The sequence below is a fragment of the Budorcas taxicolor genome, chromosome 21 (assembly GCF_023091745.1).
Source record: "Budorcas taxicolor isolate Tak-1 chromosome 21, Takin1.1, whole genome shotgun sequence".
In the NCBI taxonomy this organism is placed as follows: Eukaryota; Metazoa; Chordata; class Mammalia; order Artiodactyla; family Bovidae; genus Budorcas; species Budorcas taxicolor.
In genome coordinates, this window is record NC_068930.1 from 59,029,149 (window position 1) to 59,043,421 (window position 14,273).

General features: G+C 41.8%; 1 protein-coding gene across 3 annotated transcripts in view; it reads left to right on the forward strand.

Moving 5' to 3' along the window:
- TUBGCP4 (tubulin gamma complex associated protein 4) overlaps positions 1–14,273 on the forward strand; it is a 43,235-nt gene that overhangs the window by 15,346 nt on the left and 13,616 nt on the right. For all 3 annotated transcript variants that reach the window (XM_052660167.1, XM_052660169.1, XM_052660168.1), the window contains 4 exons: positions 902–981; positions 2,381–2,582; positions 5,214–5,379; positions 5,569–5,693. In XM_052660167.1, the coding sequence (XP_052516127.1) occupies positions 902–981; positions 2,381–2,582; positions 5,214–5,379; positions 5,569–5,693 (573 nt within the window). The remainder of the gene's footprint in view (positions 1–901; positions 982–2,380; positions 2,583–5,213; positions 5,380–5,568; positions 5,694–14,273) is intronic.

A 14,273-nucleotide genomic window follows, 5' to 3' on the forward strand; every position in this document is an offset into this window, starting at 1 on the left:
CAGGTCTGGAACAAGGTCCAAGAATTTGTAGCTCTTAAGTTTCTAGATGATGCAGATGCTGCTGGGGAATGGTGTGGGCTAGGAAAGGACAGGGAGGTGGAGGGTCCGTACTTAAGAACAACTATTGTGATGTTGTGATTTATAATAAGAAAAATAGATTTGGTCTTTGTACCATTTCTGGCGCAGAGCTCCTAAAACTCAGAATTTCCTAAGTAATAAGAGCAATAAAGACATCTTGATATGCATAGCAAACCCCTATTTACCACACCTGAGCTTGTTAACCAGGTGATTTTGGGAAAACACTGAAATATGGGCTGGTTGCCAGGGGAACCAACCCTGTGATTGGAAGGTTAGAACTTGCAGTCCCACGTTTCCCACCTGACCTTTGGCAAGAAAAGTGGGCAGAGGGCAGAGAGCTGGGAAGGCTCCATAGGAACTCGAAAGGATGGAGTTTGGAGAGCTTCCAGATTGGTGAATCAGAGTGCTTATGTGTGTCACTGTGCCCCGCAGAAGCTCGTTTGTTCGGGACCTCGCTGTATGTATCCTTTCATCTGGGTGTTGATTTGTATCCTGGCGTATCTTTCCTAATAAATTGATAATCTAGTGGATAAATGGGTTTCCTGAGTTCTGTGAGCTGCTTTAGCAAGTTAGTGGAACCCAGGGATTGAGTTGGGTTGCAGGACCCCCAGCTGGTGTCAGAGAGTTGCTTGGTGGTGTGGGGGAACACACCACCCCCCGACACACACTGGAATTGGAGTCAGAAGTGGAACTGTGCATAGATCCTACGAGTTTATCCTCACTCTTTGTGGATTTTGCCCTCTGGATTGAATATAGAATATGAGATTGTGTTACCTGAACTATTAAAATGGAATTCAGCTTGACAAGGCTGTATTTTCCACAGGTTCATGGTTGTCAAGTCCTGGAAACAGTATACAAACACAGCTGTGGGGGGTTGCCTCCTGTCCGCAGCGCACTAGAAAGGTAAGTCGTGGCTTCACTGGCGTAGTGGGGGAGGGGGTGGCCAAGTGGCCTGACTTGGCCCAAGTGCTGTTTCTAGGTTATCTCGGGTTTCCCTCTGGGGGTAGTTGTCCCGTGAGTACAGGAGCCCGTGTCAGCCTTACGGTGACTCAGAAACCACAGTAAAGGGATTCTAAGGTGTTGAGCATCCAGGCTAGGACCTAGCTGCCTAGATGATCTTGAGGCAATCCTTCATTTTTGAATCTCATTATCCTTGGAGAATTTCCATGAAATATTCCAGATTATGCTTAGCTGTGTCTAAACATGTGTATTTTGAGTAGCTTTATAATCCTCTTAATTTTACTGTAACAAAATTATCCAAAAGAAGAAAATAACCATATACACAATCATTATTCATTGCAATGTTGTCTGCTATATTAAGAGCAATAAAGACATCTTTATATGCATAGGAAACCCCTATTTACCACACCTGAGCTTGTTAATCAGGTGATTTTTAGAAAATTACCAGGAATAGAATGCTGAATAAAGATATATTCACTTGATAGACTATAAAGCAATTAAAATTACAAATTCTGAAACATGTAAAAATATTTTTATAATACTAACTGAAAAAAGGACACAAAATTATATGTATCTTATGATTGCAACTGTTAAATGTGAAATATGATCAAAGGCTTCTTGGAGAATACTCTGCAGTCTGGATTTTTCTGATTATTTCCTCATGAGTAGATTCAGATTAAACATTTTTGGCAAAGATACTGCCTAGGTCATATTATTTCCTGTTAGAGCATATGAGAATGCACACAGAGCAAGTCTGTCCCATTCTGGTGTAAAGGTTCGTCACTAGGGTTAGGTGTTTCCCACCAGATCTGTTTTAGAGGAACATTTTCAACTTTGTCATTGATATGTTTTCTGAGGTGTGATCCCTTGAGACTGTGTAACTATCCCATTCTCCAACAACCTTTCTGCATTTTGTTGGATAATACTTTTTCAGGTATATCTGCCTCTCACATACTGGATCTACTCTCCTTATGTGATTCCAACAAAAGTAAAAAGTTAATACTGTGTTAGCCAGAAAGAGACTCCTGTAAGTCCATTTAATTTTAACAGGAATCATCCAGTTTGAAACTTATTTTACTCAAAAGGAGGGAAGAAGTGTGCTTCTTCTAAAAGATGATCAGAACCTTTACTGAGCATTTCAGACTACAGGTTTGGAAATCTAACCACTTAGTTCATCCGCAGAGATTGAAGTTAAAATAGCACAATAATTTTTACCTTAATTGGGCCTTTCCCTCCTGACTGACCAAACTCTCAGGCCTCTGTTTATCCAGTTTAAAGCACGCCCTCTGCGCTGTTGTCCTCTGAGTGAACTTCTAAGGCTCTTGCTGTCCTCTCCACTCAGGATCCTGGCCGTGTGTCACGGGGTCATGTATAAGCAGCTCTCAGCCTGGATGTTACATGGACTCCTCTTGGATCAGCACGAAGAGTTCTTTATCAAACAGGGTCCATCTTCCGGGAATGTCAGCGCCCAGCCAGAAGAGGATGAGGAGGATCTGGGCATTGGGGGACTGACAGGAAAACAACTGAGAGAACTCCAGGACTTGGTGAGAGCCCAGCAAGAAGCCTAGCCCACTCCTGCCAGAAGCTGGGCAAGTCGACATCTAGATGACCTTCCGGTGACTTGCCCCCAGCTCCTCACGGCCTGAGCATGTTCCATAAATTCTGTAGACGTAGACAGTTGGCTTAGCTTAATACTCAAGCTTAATGCCTAACAGTGAGACTCTAAAGTAGAAATGCATTTGTAAGATTCCTTTTGTTTCCCCTTTTCCTGGTATATGCATTGAGGAGAGTAATAATAAGTCTTGTCCCTTTAGGTAGTCTTGTGGGTACCCAGAGCTTTTACATTACAGGTTAGTTTTGATTAGGCTCCCCAAAGTCCTGTGTTGTTCTTATCCATTCATTTATCCTGTTACATTTTATTGAATGCCTGTTATATGCCAGGCACAACTGTTCCAGGTGCCACAATGCATAAACAAATAAAATGCAGTAGTCCCTGTCCTTAAAGAGCTTACAGTTAGTGGAAGACCTATTACAATATACTAAGTGCTCTGGACCAGTGAGTCTGGGTATTCTGGGGACATGGACTAGAGTGGAATATATATCTTAAGTGCACAGAGTTTGGGAGAATGACTTCCCTGGTGGTTCAGTTGGTAAGACTGAGCTTCCAGGGCAGGGGGCAGAGGTTTGATCCCTAGTCCGGGAGCTTGGATCCCATATGCCACATGGCCCCCCAAAAAAAAAAAAATTCCAGGCAGAGGGAAGGACTGTGTACAGTACAGAGGCCATGACGGACATGGATCATTTGGGGACCCATTAGTAATTCAGTTGAGATGGTCAAGTAAGTAAAGACTGAAATATAGAGTGTAAGGGACAGCTGGAGGGGACGTGGGAAGTGGCAGTCAGTGAAGCTTCTGAGATGAGCAGAGGTAAGATCATGAAAGCCCTTGTGAATAATGGGAAGGAATTTGGACTTGAGCTTGGAAAGAGCTGGGAACCACAAAGAATTTTAGGCAACAGGTTAACACACCTCTGTATGTTATGACTTTATGATAGATCACTCTAGAAACTGCGGGAAAACGTTTTTTAAAAAATTAAGATTAGCCGCAAGTACAATAGTTAGGAGACTGTTTGGGACATTATATATGCTCAGTTGCTTCAGTCGTGTCCTACTCTTTGTGACCCCCATGGACTGTAGCCTGCAAGGCTTCTCTGTCCATGGGATTCTCCAGGCAAGAATACTGGAGTGAGTTGCCATTTCCTCCTCCAGGGGAGCTTCCTGACCCAGGGATCAAACCCAAGGCTCCAGCGTCTCTTGCATTGCAAGCAGATTCTTTACTGTTTGAGCCATCGGTGAAGCCTGTTGGGGACATTAGCTGAAAAATAATGGTGGCCTGCACCAAGGATGGGAACAGTAAATATGGTGAAGAAGAAAGAGGCTTCAGCGATATTTAGGAGGTGGAACAGGCAGGTCGTGGTGATTGATTGGCTAAGGGCCCAGAGGGAAGCATCAAGGATGATGCCCAAGTCTCTGCCTTTAGTGATAGGCGAGTGGTGATGATAAGGAATGTGGGTTGCTGATGGGAGAGGGCGGGGGGAGATGATGTGTCTACCTCTGGACACATTGAGACGCTTGTAGGAAATAACCAGTGGGCTGAGCCTGGAGCTGATGAGAGCAGTCTGGGTTAAAGATAAAAGTTTTAGGAGTTATCAGTATTTGAAAGTTTTTAATCTGAGGTCCATGGGTGGCTTCAGAGGTTCTGTGAAGTGTATGTTTCCATATTCTTCTGGAAGGTCCATCACTTTTATACTTGCAGAGAGTCCTGTGATGCAGAAAGATTAAAAATACCTGTTATGATCAGTTCAGCCTCAGAAGATGTGATTATTTAGGAAGAGTGTGGAGAGCGAGAGGAAAAAAGGGTCTTGGATGGTGCCCAAGCCCAAAATTGAAAGGGCGGATAGCAGAGATCAAAGTCAGGAGAATGGAGCTTGGGGTTCCTTATCTATACCCTGGATAAGGGTCAAATTAGCAGCAAGTCAGGGACCTGGTTGGCTAGACAGCAAGAATCTGGGGCTTCACGGTCTAGATTAGTGGTTGTCAGGCTGTAGAGTGCCCAGAATCGCCTGGAGAGCTTATTAAAACATAGACTGCTGGACCTCACCCCCCAGGTTTTCTGTAGCTCTGGGGACAGGCTTGAAATTTTGCATTTCTAACAAGCTCCCACGTGAGGCCAGTGGTGCTGGCCCAGGAGCCAGGTTATGAGAACCACATGGCAATATGACTCAGGCCTCTGTAAAGAGCTGGGCAGAGCAGACATGCCCAAGATAGTAAATTATAGACATGCAGACCTGGAAACAAACAGATCAGTTATTCCATGGTACAAACAAGAAAACTGAGTTCCAGACCCACTGCTCAAGTTTTTACACAGTGGTCAAGGCAGAGTGAGAATGAAAATCCTAATGTTAATAAAACCACTGTTATTTCCACCGTGCTATCTTTCTGTCTAAAAATGGAATGTCTTTCTCTAGCACTGGTGATTTAATAATTATGCAAGTTCAGATTTAAAGTCCCTGGTTCCAGAAACTGTAAATCGTGGGTTGGGAGAGCTGCCGGATATTCCCGTTTCCCCTTTCTCACTTCATACATTATCTCTGATGTGGGTTTTTTCCTTGCCCAGCGCCTGATAGAGGAGGAGAACATGCTGGCGCCATCTCTCAAACAGTTTTCTCTGCGAGTGGAGATTCTGCCGTCCTACATTCCAGTGAGGGTTGCTGAAAAAATCCTCTTTGTGGGAGAATCTGTCCAGATGTTCGAAAATCAAAATGTAAACCTGACCAGGAAAGGTAGGAATATCCTTGCCCAGGGTAACCCCATCCTCAAAGGCATATTTGACATCATGCTGGCCCCAGAGTCGGCCTGGGCAGAGTGGGTGGCTAGGGACCTTCATGTTCCCGGCAGCCCCAGAAAGAGAGCCCCTTGCCTGTGCGGGTTTCCTGTCTCCCGCTGACCGTGAGTGCTTTACTGTTCTACAGGATCCATTCTGAAGAACCAGGAGGACACTTTTGCAGCAGAGTTGCATCGTCTCAAGCAGCAGCCCCTCTTCAGCCTGGTGGACTTTGAGCAGGTGGTGGATCGTATTCGCAGTACTGTGGCCGAGGTTCGTCTTTCTCAATATACATATAGTTTAGTTTATTTATTTAATTGACTGCACTCGGTCGTCGTCGTGATGCATGAGTTCTTCGTTGCTGCACTCGGGCTTTCTCTAGCTGCGGTGAGCAGGGAGTACTTTCTTGTGGAGCCCAGGCTCTGGGGCTCTTGGGCTTCAATAGTTGTGGCTACTTAGGGGCACACAGCTACTCAGGGGCTTCGTTGCCCCGAGGCCTGTGGCATCTTCGTTCCCTGCACTGGCAGGCAGATTCTTAACCATTGGGCCACCAGGGAGGCCCCTCGTAGTATATTTTCTTTGGAAGAAAATAGACTAGTTTCCTAGAAATTGAGTACTTGATTTATTCCCTCTTGGTGTGATTAGAACTTAACTTGCAGGGAAGTGTTTGAGAGAGTTGAAGGGCAGGAAGTAGAAAATAAAAGCATTCCATTCTAATAATAGAGGCGGAACTGCCTTAGCCTTTTCCCACCTGACAGGAGTTTGATTGTTAGCTAGTCAGTTAATTAGTAATAAACAAAGATTTTGGTTTATTTCAGATAGACAGCCTTTTGAGTCCATTGTATAGTTGGCAGTGACTCCAGGGGACCCACTGTTTCTGACTAAATTTAGTGCCTTACTTATTATTTTAGTAACAGCCTTAGGATAATCGATCATAGGAAGGCAGAACAAATAATATTTTTCCATTCCTTTTTTTTTTTTTGCACTCCAGCATTTAAAAAATTTTTTAATTGGAAGATAATTGCTCTACAATGTTGTATGAGTTTCTGTCCTATAACAGCAAGAATCAGCCATAATTGTATACATCCCTTCCCCCTTGAGCCGCTGTCTCTGCCTCCCCTCCCGCCCTGCTAGGCGATGGCAGAGCGCCAGGCTGGGCTCCCTGTGTCACGTGGCAGCTTCCCACTAGCTCTCTGTTTTACACGTGGTGCTGTGTACACGTCGGTGCTCCTTTCTCACTTTGTCCTACCCTCTCCGTTCCCCACTGTGTCCCCAAGTCCATGCTCTCTGTCTGGGTCTCCATTTCTTCTCTAAAAATAGGTTCATCAGTGCTGCTTTTCTAGATTCCATATATATGCATTAATAACATATTTTTCTCTTTCTGACTCACTTCAACCTGTATAACGGGCTCTAGGCTCATCCACTTCAATACCGCTGACTCAAATTCATTCTTTTTATGGCTGAGTAATATTCCATTGTATATATGTACTATATCTTCTTTATTCATTTGTCTGTCGATGGACATCTAGGTTGCTTCCATGTCCTGAAAATTGTAAATAGTGCTTCTATAAACATTGGGAGAACTGTGTCATTTAGAATCATGGTTTTCTCAGGGTATATGCCCAGTAGTAGGATTGCTGGGTCATGTGGTAGCTTTATTCCTAGGTTTTTAAGGAATCTCCATAGTGTTCGCCATAGTGGCTGTATCAGTTTACATTCCCATCAACAGTGCAGTAGGGCTCCTTTTTCTCTACACCTTCTTCAGTTCAGTAGTTCAGTCGCTTAGTCGTGTCTGACTCTTTGCAACCCCATGGACTGCAGGATGCCAGGCCTCCCTGTCCATCACCAACTCCTAGAGTTTACTCAAAACTCCTGTCCATTGAATTGGTGACACCATAGAACCATCTCATCCTTGTCATCCCCTTCTACTCCTGCCTTCAATCTTTCCTAGCATCAGGGTCTTTTCCAGTGAGTCAGTTCTGCGCATCAAGTGGCCAAAGTTTTGGAGGTTCAGCTTCAGCATGAATCCTTCCAGTGAACATTCAGGACTGATTTCCTTTAGGATGTACTGGTTGGATCTCCTTGGCAGTCCAAGGAACTCTCGAGAGTCTTCTCCAACACCACAGTTCAAAAGCATCAATTCTTTGGTGCTCAGCTTTCTTTACAGTCCAACTCTCACATCCATGCATGACTACTGGAAAAACCATAGCTTTGACTAGACAGACCTTTGTTGGCAGAGTACTGTCTCTGCTTTTTAATATGCTGTCTAGGTTGGTCATAGCTTTTCTTCCAAGCAGCAACCGTCTTTTAATTTCATGGCTGCAGTCACCATCTGCAGTGATTTTGGAGCCCCGCAAAATAAAGTCTCTCACTGTTTCCATTGTTTCCCATCTATTTGCCATGAAGTGATGGGACTGGATGCCATGATCTTAGTTTTCTGAATGTTGAGTTTTAAGCCAGCTTTTTCACTCTCCTCTTTCACTCTCATCAAGAGGCTCTTTAGTTCTTTGCTTTCTGTCATAAGGGTGGTGTCATCTGCATATCTGAGATTATTGATATTTCTCCCGGCAGTCTTGATTCCAGCTTATGCTTCGTCCAGCCCAGCATTTCTCATGATGTACTCTGCATATAAGTTAAATAAGCAGGGTGACAATATACAGCCTTGACATACTCCTTTTCCTATTTGGAACCAGTCTGTTGTTCCATGTCCAGTTCTAACTGTTGCTTCTTGACATGTGTACAGATTTCTCAGGAGGCAGGTCAGGTGGTCTGGTATTCCCATCTCTTGAAGAATTTTCCAGTTTGTTGTGATCCACACAGTGAAAGGCTTTGGTGTAGTCAGTAAAGCAGAAGTAGATGTTTTTTTGGAATTCTCTTGCTTTTTTGATGATCCAGTGGATTTTGGCAATTTGATCTCTGGTTCCTCTGCCTTTTGAAATCCAGCTTGAACATCTGGAAGTTCACGGTTCACATTCTGTTGAAGCCTGGCTTGGAGAATTTTGAGCATTACTTTGCTAGCATGTGAGATGAGTGCAATTGTGCAGTAGTTTGAACATTCTCTGGCATTGCCTTTCTTTGGGATTGCAATGAAAACTGACCTTTTCCAGTCCTGTGGCCACTGCTGAGTTTTCCAAATTTGCTGGCATATTGAGTGCAGCACTTTCACAGCATCATCTTTCAGGATTTGAACTGGCTCAACTGGCATTCATCACCTTCCACTAGCTTTGTTCATAGTGATGCTTCATAAGGCCCACTTGACTTCACATTCCAGGATGTCTGGCTCTAGGTGAGTGATCACACCATCGTGATTATCTGGGTCAGGAAGATCTTTTTAGTATAGCTCTTCTGTGTATTCTTGCCACCTCTTCTTAATATCTTCTTCTGTTAGGTCCATACCATTTCTGTCCTTTATTGTGCCCATCTTTGCATGAAATGTTCCCTTGGTATCTCTAATTTTCTTGAAGAGATCTCTAGTCTTTCCCATTCGATTGTTTTCCTCTGTTTCTTTGCATTGATCACTGATGAAGGCTTTCTTATCTCTTCTTGCTATTCTTTGGAACTCTGGATTCAAATGGGTATATCTTTCTTTTTCTCCTTTGCCTTTAGCTTCTCTTCTTTTCTCAGCTATTTGTAAGGCCTCCTCAGACAACCACTTTTCTTTTTGCATTTCTCTTTCTTGGGGATGGTCTTGATCACTGCCTCCTGTACAGTGTCACAAACCTCCATCCATGGTTCTTCAGGCACTTTGTCTGTCAGATCTAATCCCTTAAATCTATTTCTCACTTCTACTGTATAATTATAAGGGATTTGATTTAGGTCATACTTGAATGGTCTAGTGGTTTTTTCCCTACTTTCTTCAATGTAAGTCTGAATTTGGCAATAAGGAGTTCATGATCTGAGCCACAGTCAGGTCCTGGTCTTGTTTTTGCTGACTGTATAGAGCTTCTCCATCTTGGCTGCAAATAATATAATCAGTCTGATTTCTGTATTGACCATCTGGTGATGTCCACGTGTAGAGTCTTCTCTTGTGTTGTTGGAAGAGGGTGATTTGTTTGAAAGAGGGTGTTTTGTAAGTAAGTTCATTTGTATCATTTCTTTTTAGACTCCACATATGATGGATATCATATGGCATTTCTCCTTCTCTGACCTGCACTCAGTGTGACACACTCTGGGTCCATCCATGCTGCTTCGGATGGCCTCACCTCACTCTTCTTAATGGCTGAGTAATCGTCCCCTGTGTATGTATGCCACATCTGTATCCATTCCTGCCAACAGACATCTAGGTTGCTTCCATGTCTTGTCTATTGTAAACAGTGCCACAGTGAACACTGGGGTGCGTGTATTTTTTGGGCCACGCTTTTCTCTGGATATATGCCCAGGAGTGGGATTGCACAGTCATATGGCAACTCTATTCTTAGTGTTCTAAGGAACTGCCATACTGTTCTCCATAGTGGCTGCACCAACTTACATTCCCACCAACAGTGCAGGAGCGTTCCCGTCTCTCTACTCCCTCTCCAGCATTCGTTGTTTGTGGATTTTTTGAGGATTGCCATCCTGACTGGTGTGAGGTCATACCTAATTATAGTTTTGGTTTGCGTCTCTCTAATAACTGGTGATGCTGGACCTGTTGACCATCTGTGTGTCCTCTTTGCGGAAATGTCTCTTCTGGTCTTCTGCCCATTTTTTGAGTGGGTTGTTTTTATTCTATTAAGTGTCATAAGCTGTTTGGAAATTTTGGAGACTAATCCCTTATCAGTCACGTCATTTGAAAAATATTTCTCCCAGTCTGTGGGTTGTCTTTTGTTTTTTGTTTCCTTCGCTGTGCAAACACTTTTTGAGTTTAAGTAGGTCCCATTTTGTTTCTTTTTGCTTTTATTTCCACAATTCTGGGAGATAGATTAAAAAAGATGGTGCTGTGATTTATGTCAGAGAGTGTTCTGCATATGTTTTCTTGTAAGAGTTTGATAGTGTCCAGTCTAACATTTAGGTCTTTAATTCATTTTGAGCTTATTCTTATGTATGGAATTAAGGAATGGTCTAACTTCTTTTTTCTTAACATGTGGCTGTCCAGTTTTCCCAGCACCATTTGCTGAAGAGACTGTCTTTCCAGCATTGTCTGGTCTTGCCTCCTTTGTCATAGATTAACTGACTACAGGTGCATGGGCTTATTTCTGGGTTTTCTATCTGTTCCGTGGATCTGTATTTCTATTTTTGTGCCACTACCATTCTGTTTTGATGACTGTAGCTTTGTAGTGTAGTGTGAAGTCAAGGAGCCTGATTCCTACAGCTCTGGTTTTATCAAAATTGTTTTGGCTGTTCGGGGTATATTTGGCTATTTTGTGTCTCCATATAAGTTTTGAGAATTTTTTGTTCTAGTTCTGTGAAAAATACCATTGGTAATTTGAAAGGGATTGCATTGAATCTGTAGATTACCTTGGGTAGTATAGTCATTTTGACAATATTGATTCTTCCGATTCACAAACATGGTATATCTTTCCATCTGTTTATGTATTCTTTGATTTCTTTCATCAGCATCTTATAGCAAAAGAGGAATACATGTCTTTTGTCTCCTTAGGTAAGTTTGTTCCTATGTATTTTATTCTTTTTTGATGCAATGATAAATGGAATTGGTTCTTGAATTTTTTTTTTAATCTTTTGTTGTTAGTGTATAGAAATGCAACTGACTGCTGTGTATTGATTTTGTTACCTGCAGCTTCACCAAATTCATTTATGAGCTCTAGTAGTTTTCTGGTAACATCTTTAGGATCTTCAGTGTATAGTGTAATGTCATCTGCAAACAGTGGCAGTTTAACTTCTTTTCTAATTTGGATTCCCTTTACTTTTTTTCTTCTTTGATTGCTGTAGCTAGGACTTCCAAAATTATGTTAAATAAAAGTTGTCAGAGTGGGCATCCTTATCTTGTGACTTTCTCCATTTGAGTGTGACACCAGCTGTAGGTCTGTTATACATGGCCCTTTTATTTTTAATATATGTATTTTATTGGGGTAGAGTTGACAGTATTTCAGGTGCACAGCAAGGTTATTCAGTTACACAGATACACATGTATTCATGTAGTATTTGGGAAATTATTTTCTACCATAGGTAATTACAACATACTGACTATAGTCCCAGTGCTATACAGTGAACCTTTTTTGCTTGTTGCAATCTGTTTTTTAATTAGAAATCTGGCATTCTATTCAAACTAAGTCAAGTAGAATCAAAATGTCATAATTTTTTTAGTTAGGCAAAAATTCATAAGTTTTCTAAAATATATATATATATCATACATATTTATATATATGTACACAAAAGCTTCTACTACACTTGATGAACGCTTGAGAAAGAACATTAAAAAAAAAAGAGATGGAGAAATTTAAGTACATAAAGTGAATGAAATGAGAGCACTGAGTATGAAATAGAATAAGTGAAACCAACTAGATAAAAGTTAAAGATCATCACTTGTTTTTAAACATGACTGCTCATTAGAAATCTATCTAGACCTCTGGAGAAAAAATAACAATACCTGAGTATTTGTATTTTTCCAAAAACTCCAAGATAATTCTGATATGCATCTGGATTATAAAAAGTGATTATAGGTTTTTCTATTAGATCCTAGTTTTGGTGATATAGAGTTCTATTATTTTTCTCTTACCAGTCATGATACAATTCAGCTTCAGCATCAGTCCTTCCAATGAATATTCAGGACTGGTTTCCTTTAGGATGGAATGGTTGGATCTCCTTGCAGTCCAAGAGACTCTGAAGAGTCCTCTCCAACACTACAGTTCAAATACATCAATTCTTTGGTGCTCAGCTTTCTTTATAGTCCAACTCTCACATCCATGCATGACTACTGGAAAAACCATAGCTTTAACTAGACAGACCTTTGACAGACCTTTGTTGGCAGAGTAATGTCTCTGCTTTTTAATATGCTGTCTAGGTTGGTCATAGCTTTTTTTCCAGGCAGCAACCGTCTTTTAATTTCATGGCTGCAATCACCATCTGCAGTGATTTTGGAGCCCCGCAAAATAAAGTCTCTCACCGTTTCCACTGTTTCCCATCTATTTGCCATGAAGTGATGGGACTGGATGCCATGATCTTAGTTTTCTGAATGTTGAGTTTTAAGCCAGCTTTTTCACTCTCCTCTTTCACTTTCATCAAGAGGCTTTTTTAGTTCTTCTTCGCTTTCTGTCATAAGGGTGGTGTCATCTGCATATCTGAGATTATTGATATTTCTCCCAGCAATCTTGATTCCAGCTTATGCTTCATCCAGCCCAGCATTTCTCATGATGTACTCTGCATATAAGTTAAATAAGCATGGTGACAATACACAGCCTTGACATACTCCTTTTCCTATTTGGAACCAGTCTGTTGTTCCATGTCCAGTTCTAAGTGTTGCTTCTTGACCTGCATACAGATTTCTCAGGAGGCAGGTCGGGTGGTCTGGTATTCCCATCTCTTAAAGAATTTTCCACAGTTTGTTGTGATCCACACAGTGAAAGGCTTTGGGGTAGTCAATAAAGGAGATGTTTTTCTGGAACTTTCTTGGTTTTTCGATGTCACCATAGTAAAAATGTTTATTGATTTTCACAATCAATAACCATAGAAAAAATAAAAGATAATTACAATTTCAAGCCATAATGAAAACATGATTAATTTAACAATATAAAATAATTATATACAATTTGTGGGGGTCAAGCAGGGTGATGCAGTAAGTAGAAGTGCAGACATACACGTTTTCATCCACCCAACCGTCTGTGTCTCTGGTGCGTTTAATCCATTTACATTTAAGGTAATTATCAGTATGTATGATCCTAAAGCATCTGCCTACAATGCAGGAAACCCAGGTTCAATCCCTGGGTCAGGAAGATCTCCTGGAGAAGGAAATGGCAACCCACTCCAGTATTCTTCCCTGGAAAATCCCACGGACAGAGGAGCCTGGTAGGCTATACGGTCCATGGGGTCACAAAGAGTCAGATACGACTGAGCGACTTCACTATGATCCTATTACCATTTTCTTAATTGTTTGGGGTTTATTTTCTGTAGGTCTTTTCCTTCTCTTGTGTTTCTTGCCTATAGAAGTTCTTTTAGCATGTGTTGTAAAACTGGTTTGGTGGTGCTGAATTCTCTTAACTTTTGCTTGTCTGGAAAGCCTTTGATTTCTCCATCAAATCTGAAGGAGAGTCTTGCTGGGTAGAGTATTCTTGGTTGTACGTTTTCCCCCTTCATCACTTTATTTTTTATTTTTTTAAATCATTTTATCATAGGTTAAAGTGAAGGTCACTCAGTCATGTCTGACTCTTTGTGACCCAATTCTCCAGGCCAGAATTCTGGAGTGGCTAGCCTTTCCCTTCTCCAGGGGATCTTCCCAACCCAGGGATTGAACCCAGGTCTCCCGCACTGCAGGCAGATTCTTTACCAGCTGAGCCCCAAGGGATGCCCCCCTCATCACTTTAAATATGTCATGGCATTCCCTTCTGGCTTGTAGAGTTTCTGTTGAGAAATCGGCTGACAGCCTGATGGGAGTTCCCTTTTATGTTGGCATTTTCCCCTTGTTGTTTTTATTTTATCTCTATCTTTAATTTTTGTCAGTTTGATTACTATGTGTGTTTGGTGTGTTCCTCCTTGGTTTTATCCTGCCTGGGACTCTGGGCTTCCTGGACGTAGTTGACTATTTCCTTTCCCATGTTAGGGAAGTTTTCAGCTATTATTTCTTCAAGTATTTTCCTCTGGTCCTTTCTCTCTCTTCTCCTTCTGGAACCCGTATAATGTAAATACTGTTGTGTTTAATGTTGTCCCAGAGGTCTCTTAGGCTGTCTTCATTTCTTTTCATCCTTTTTTCTATATTCTGTTCTG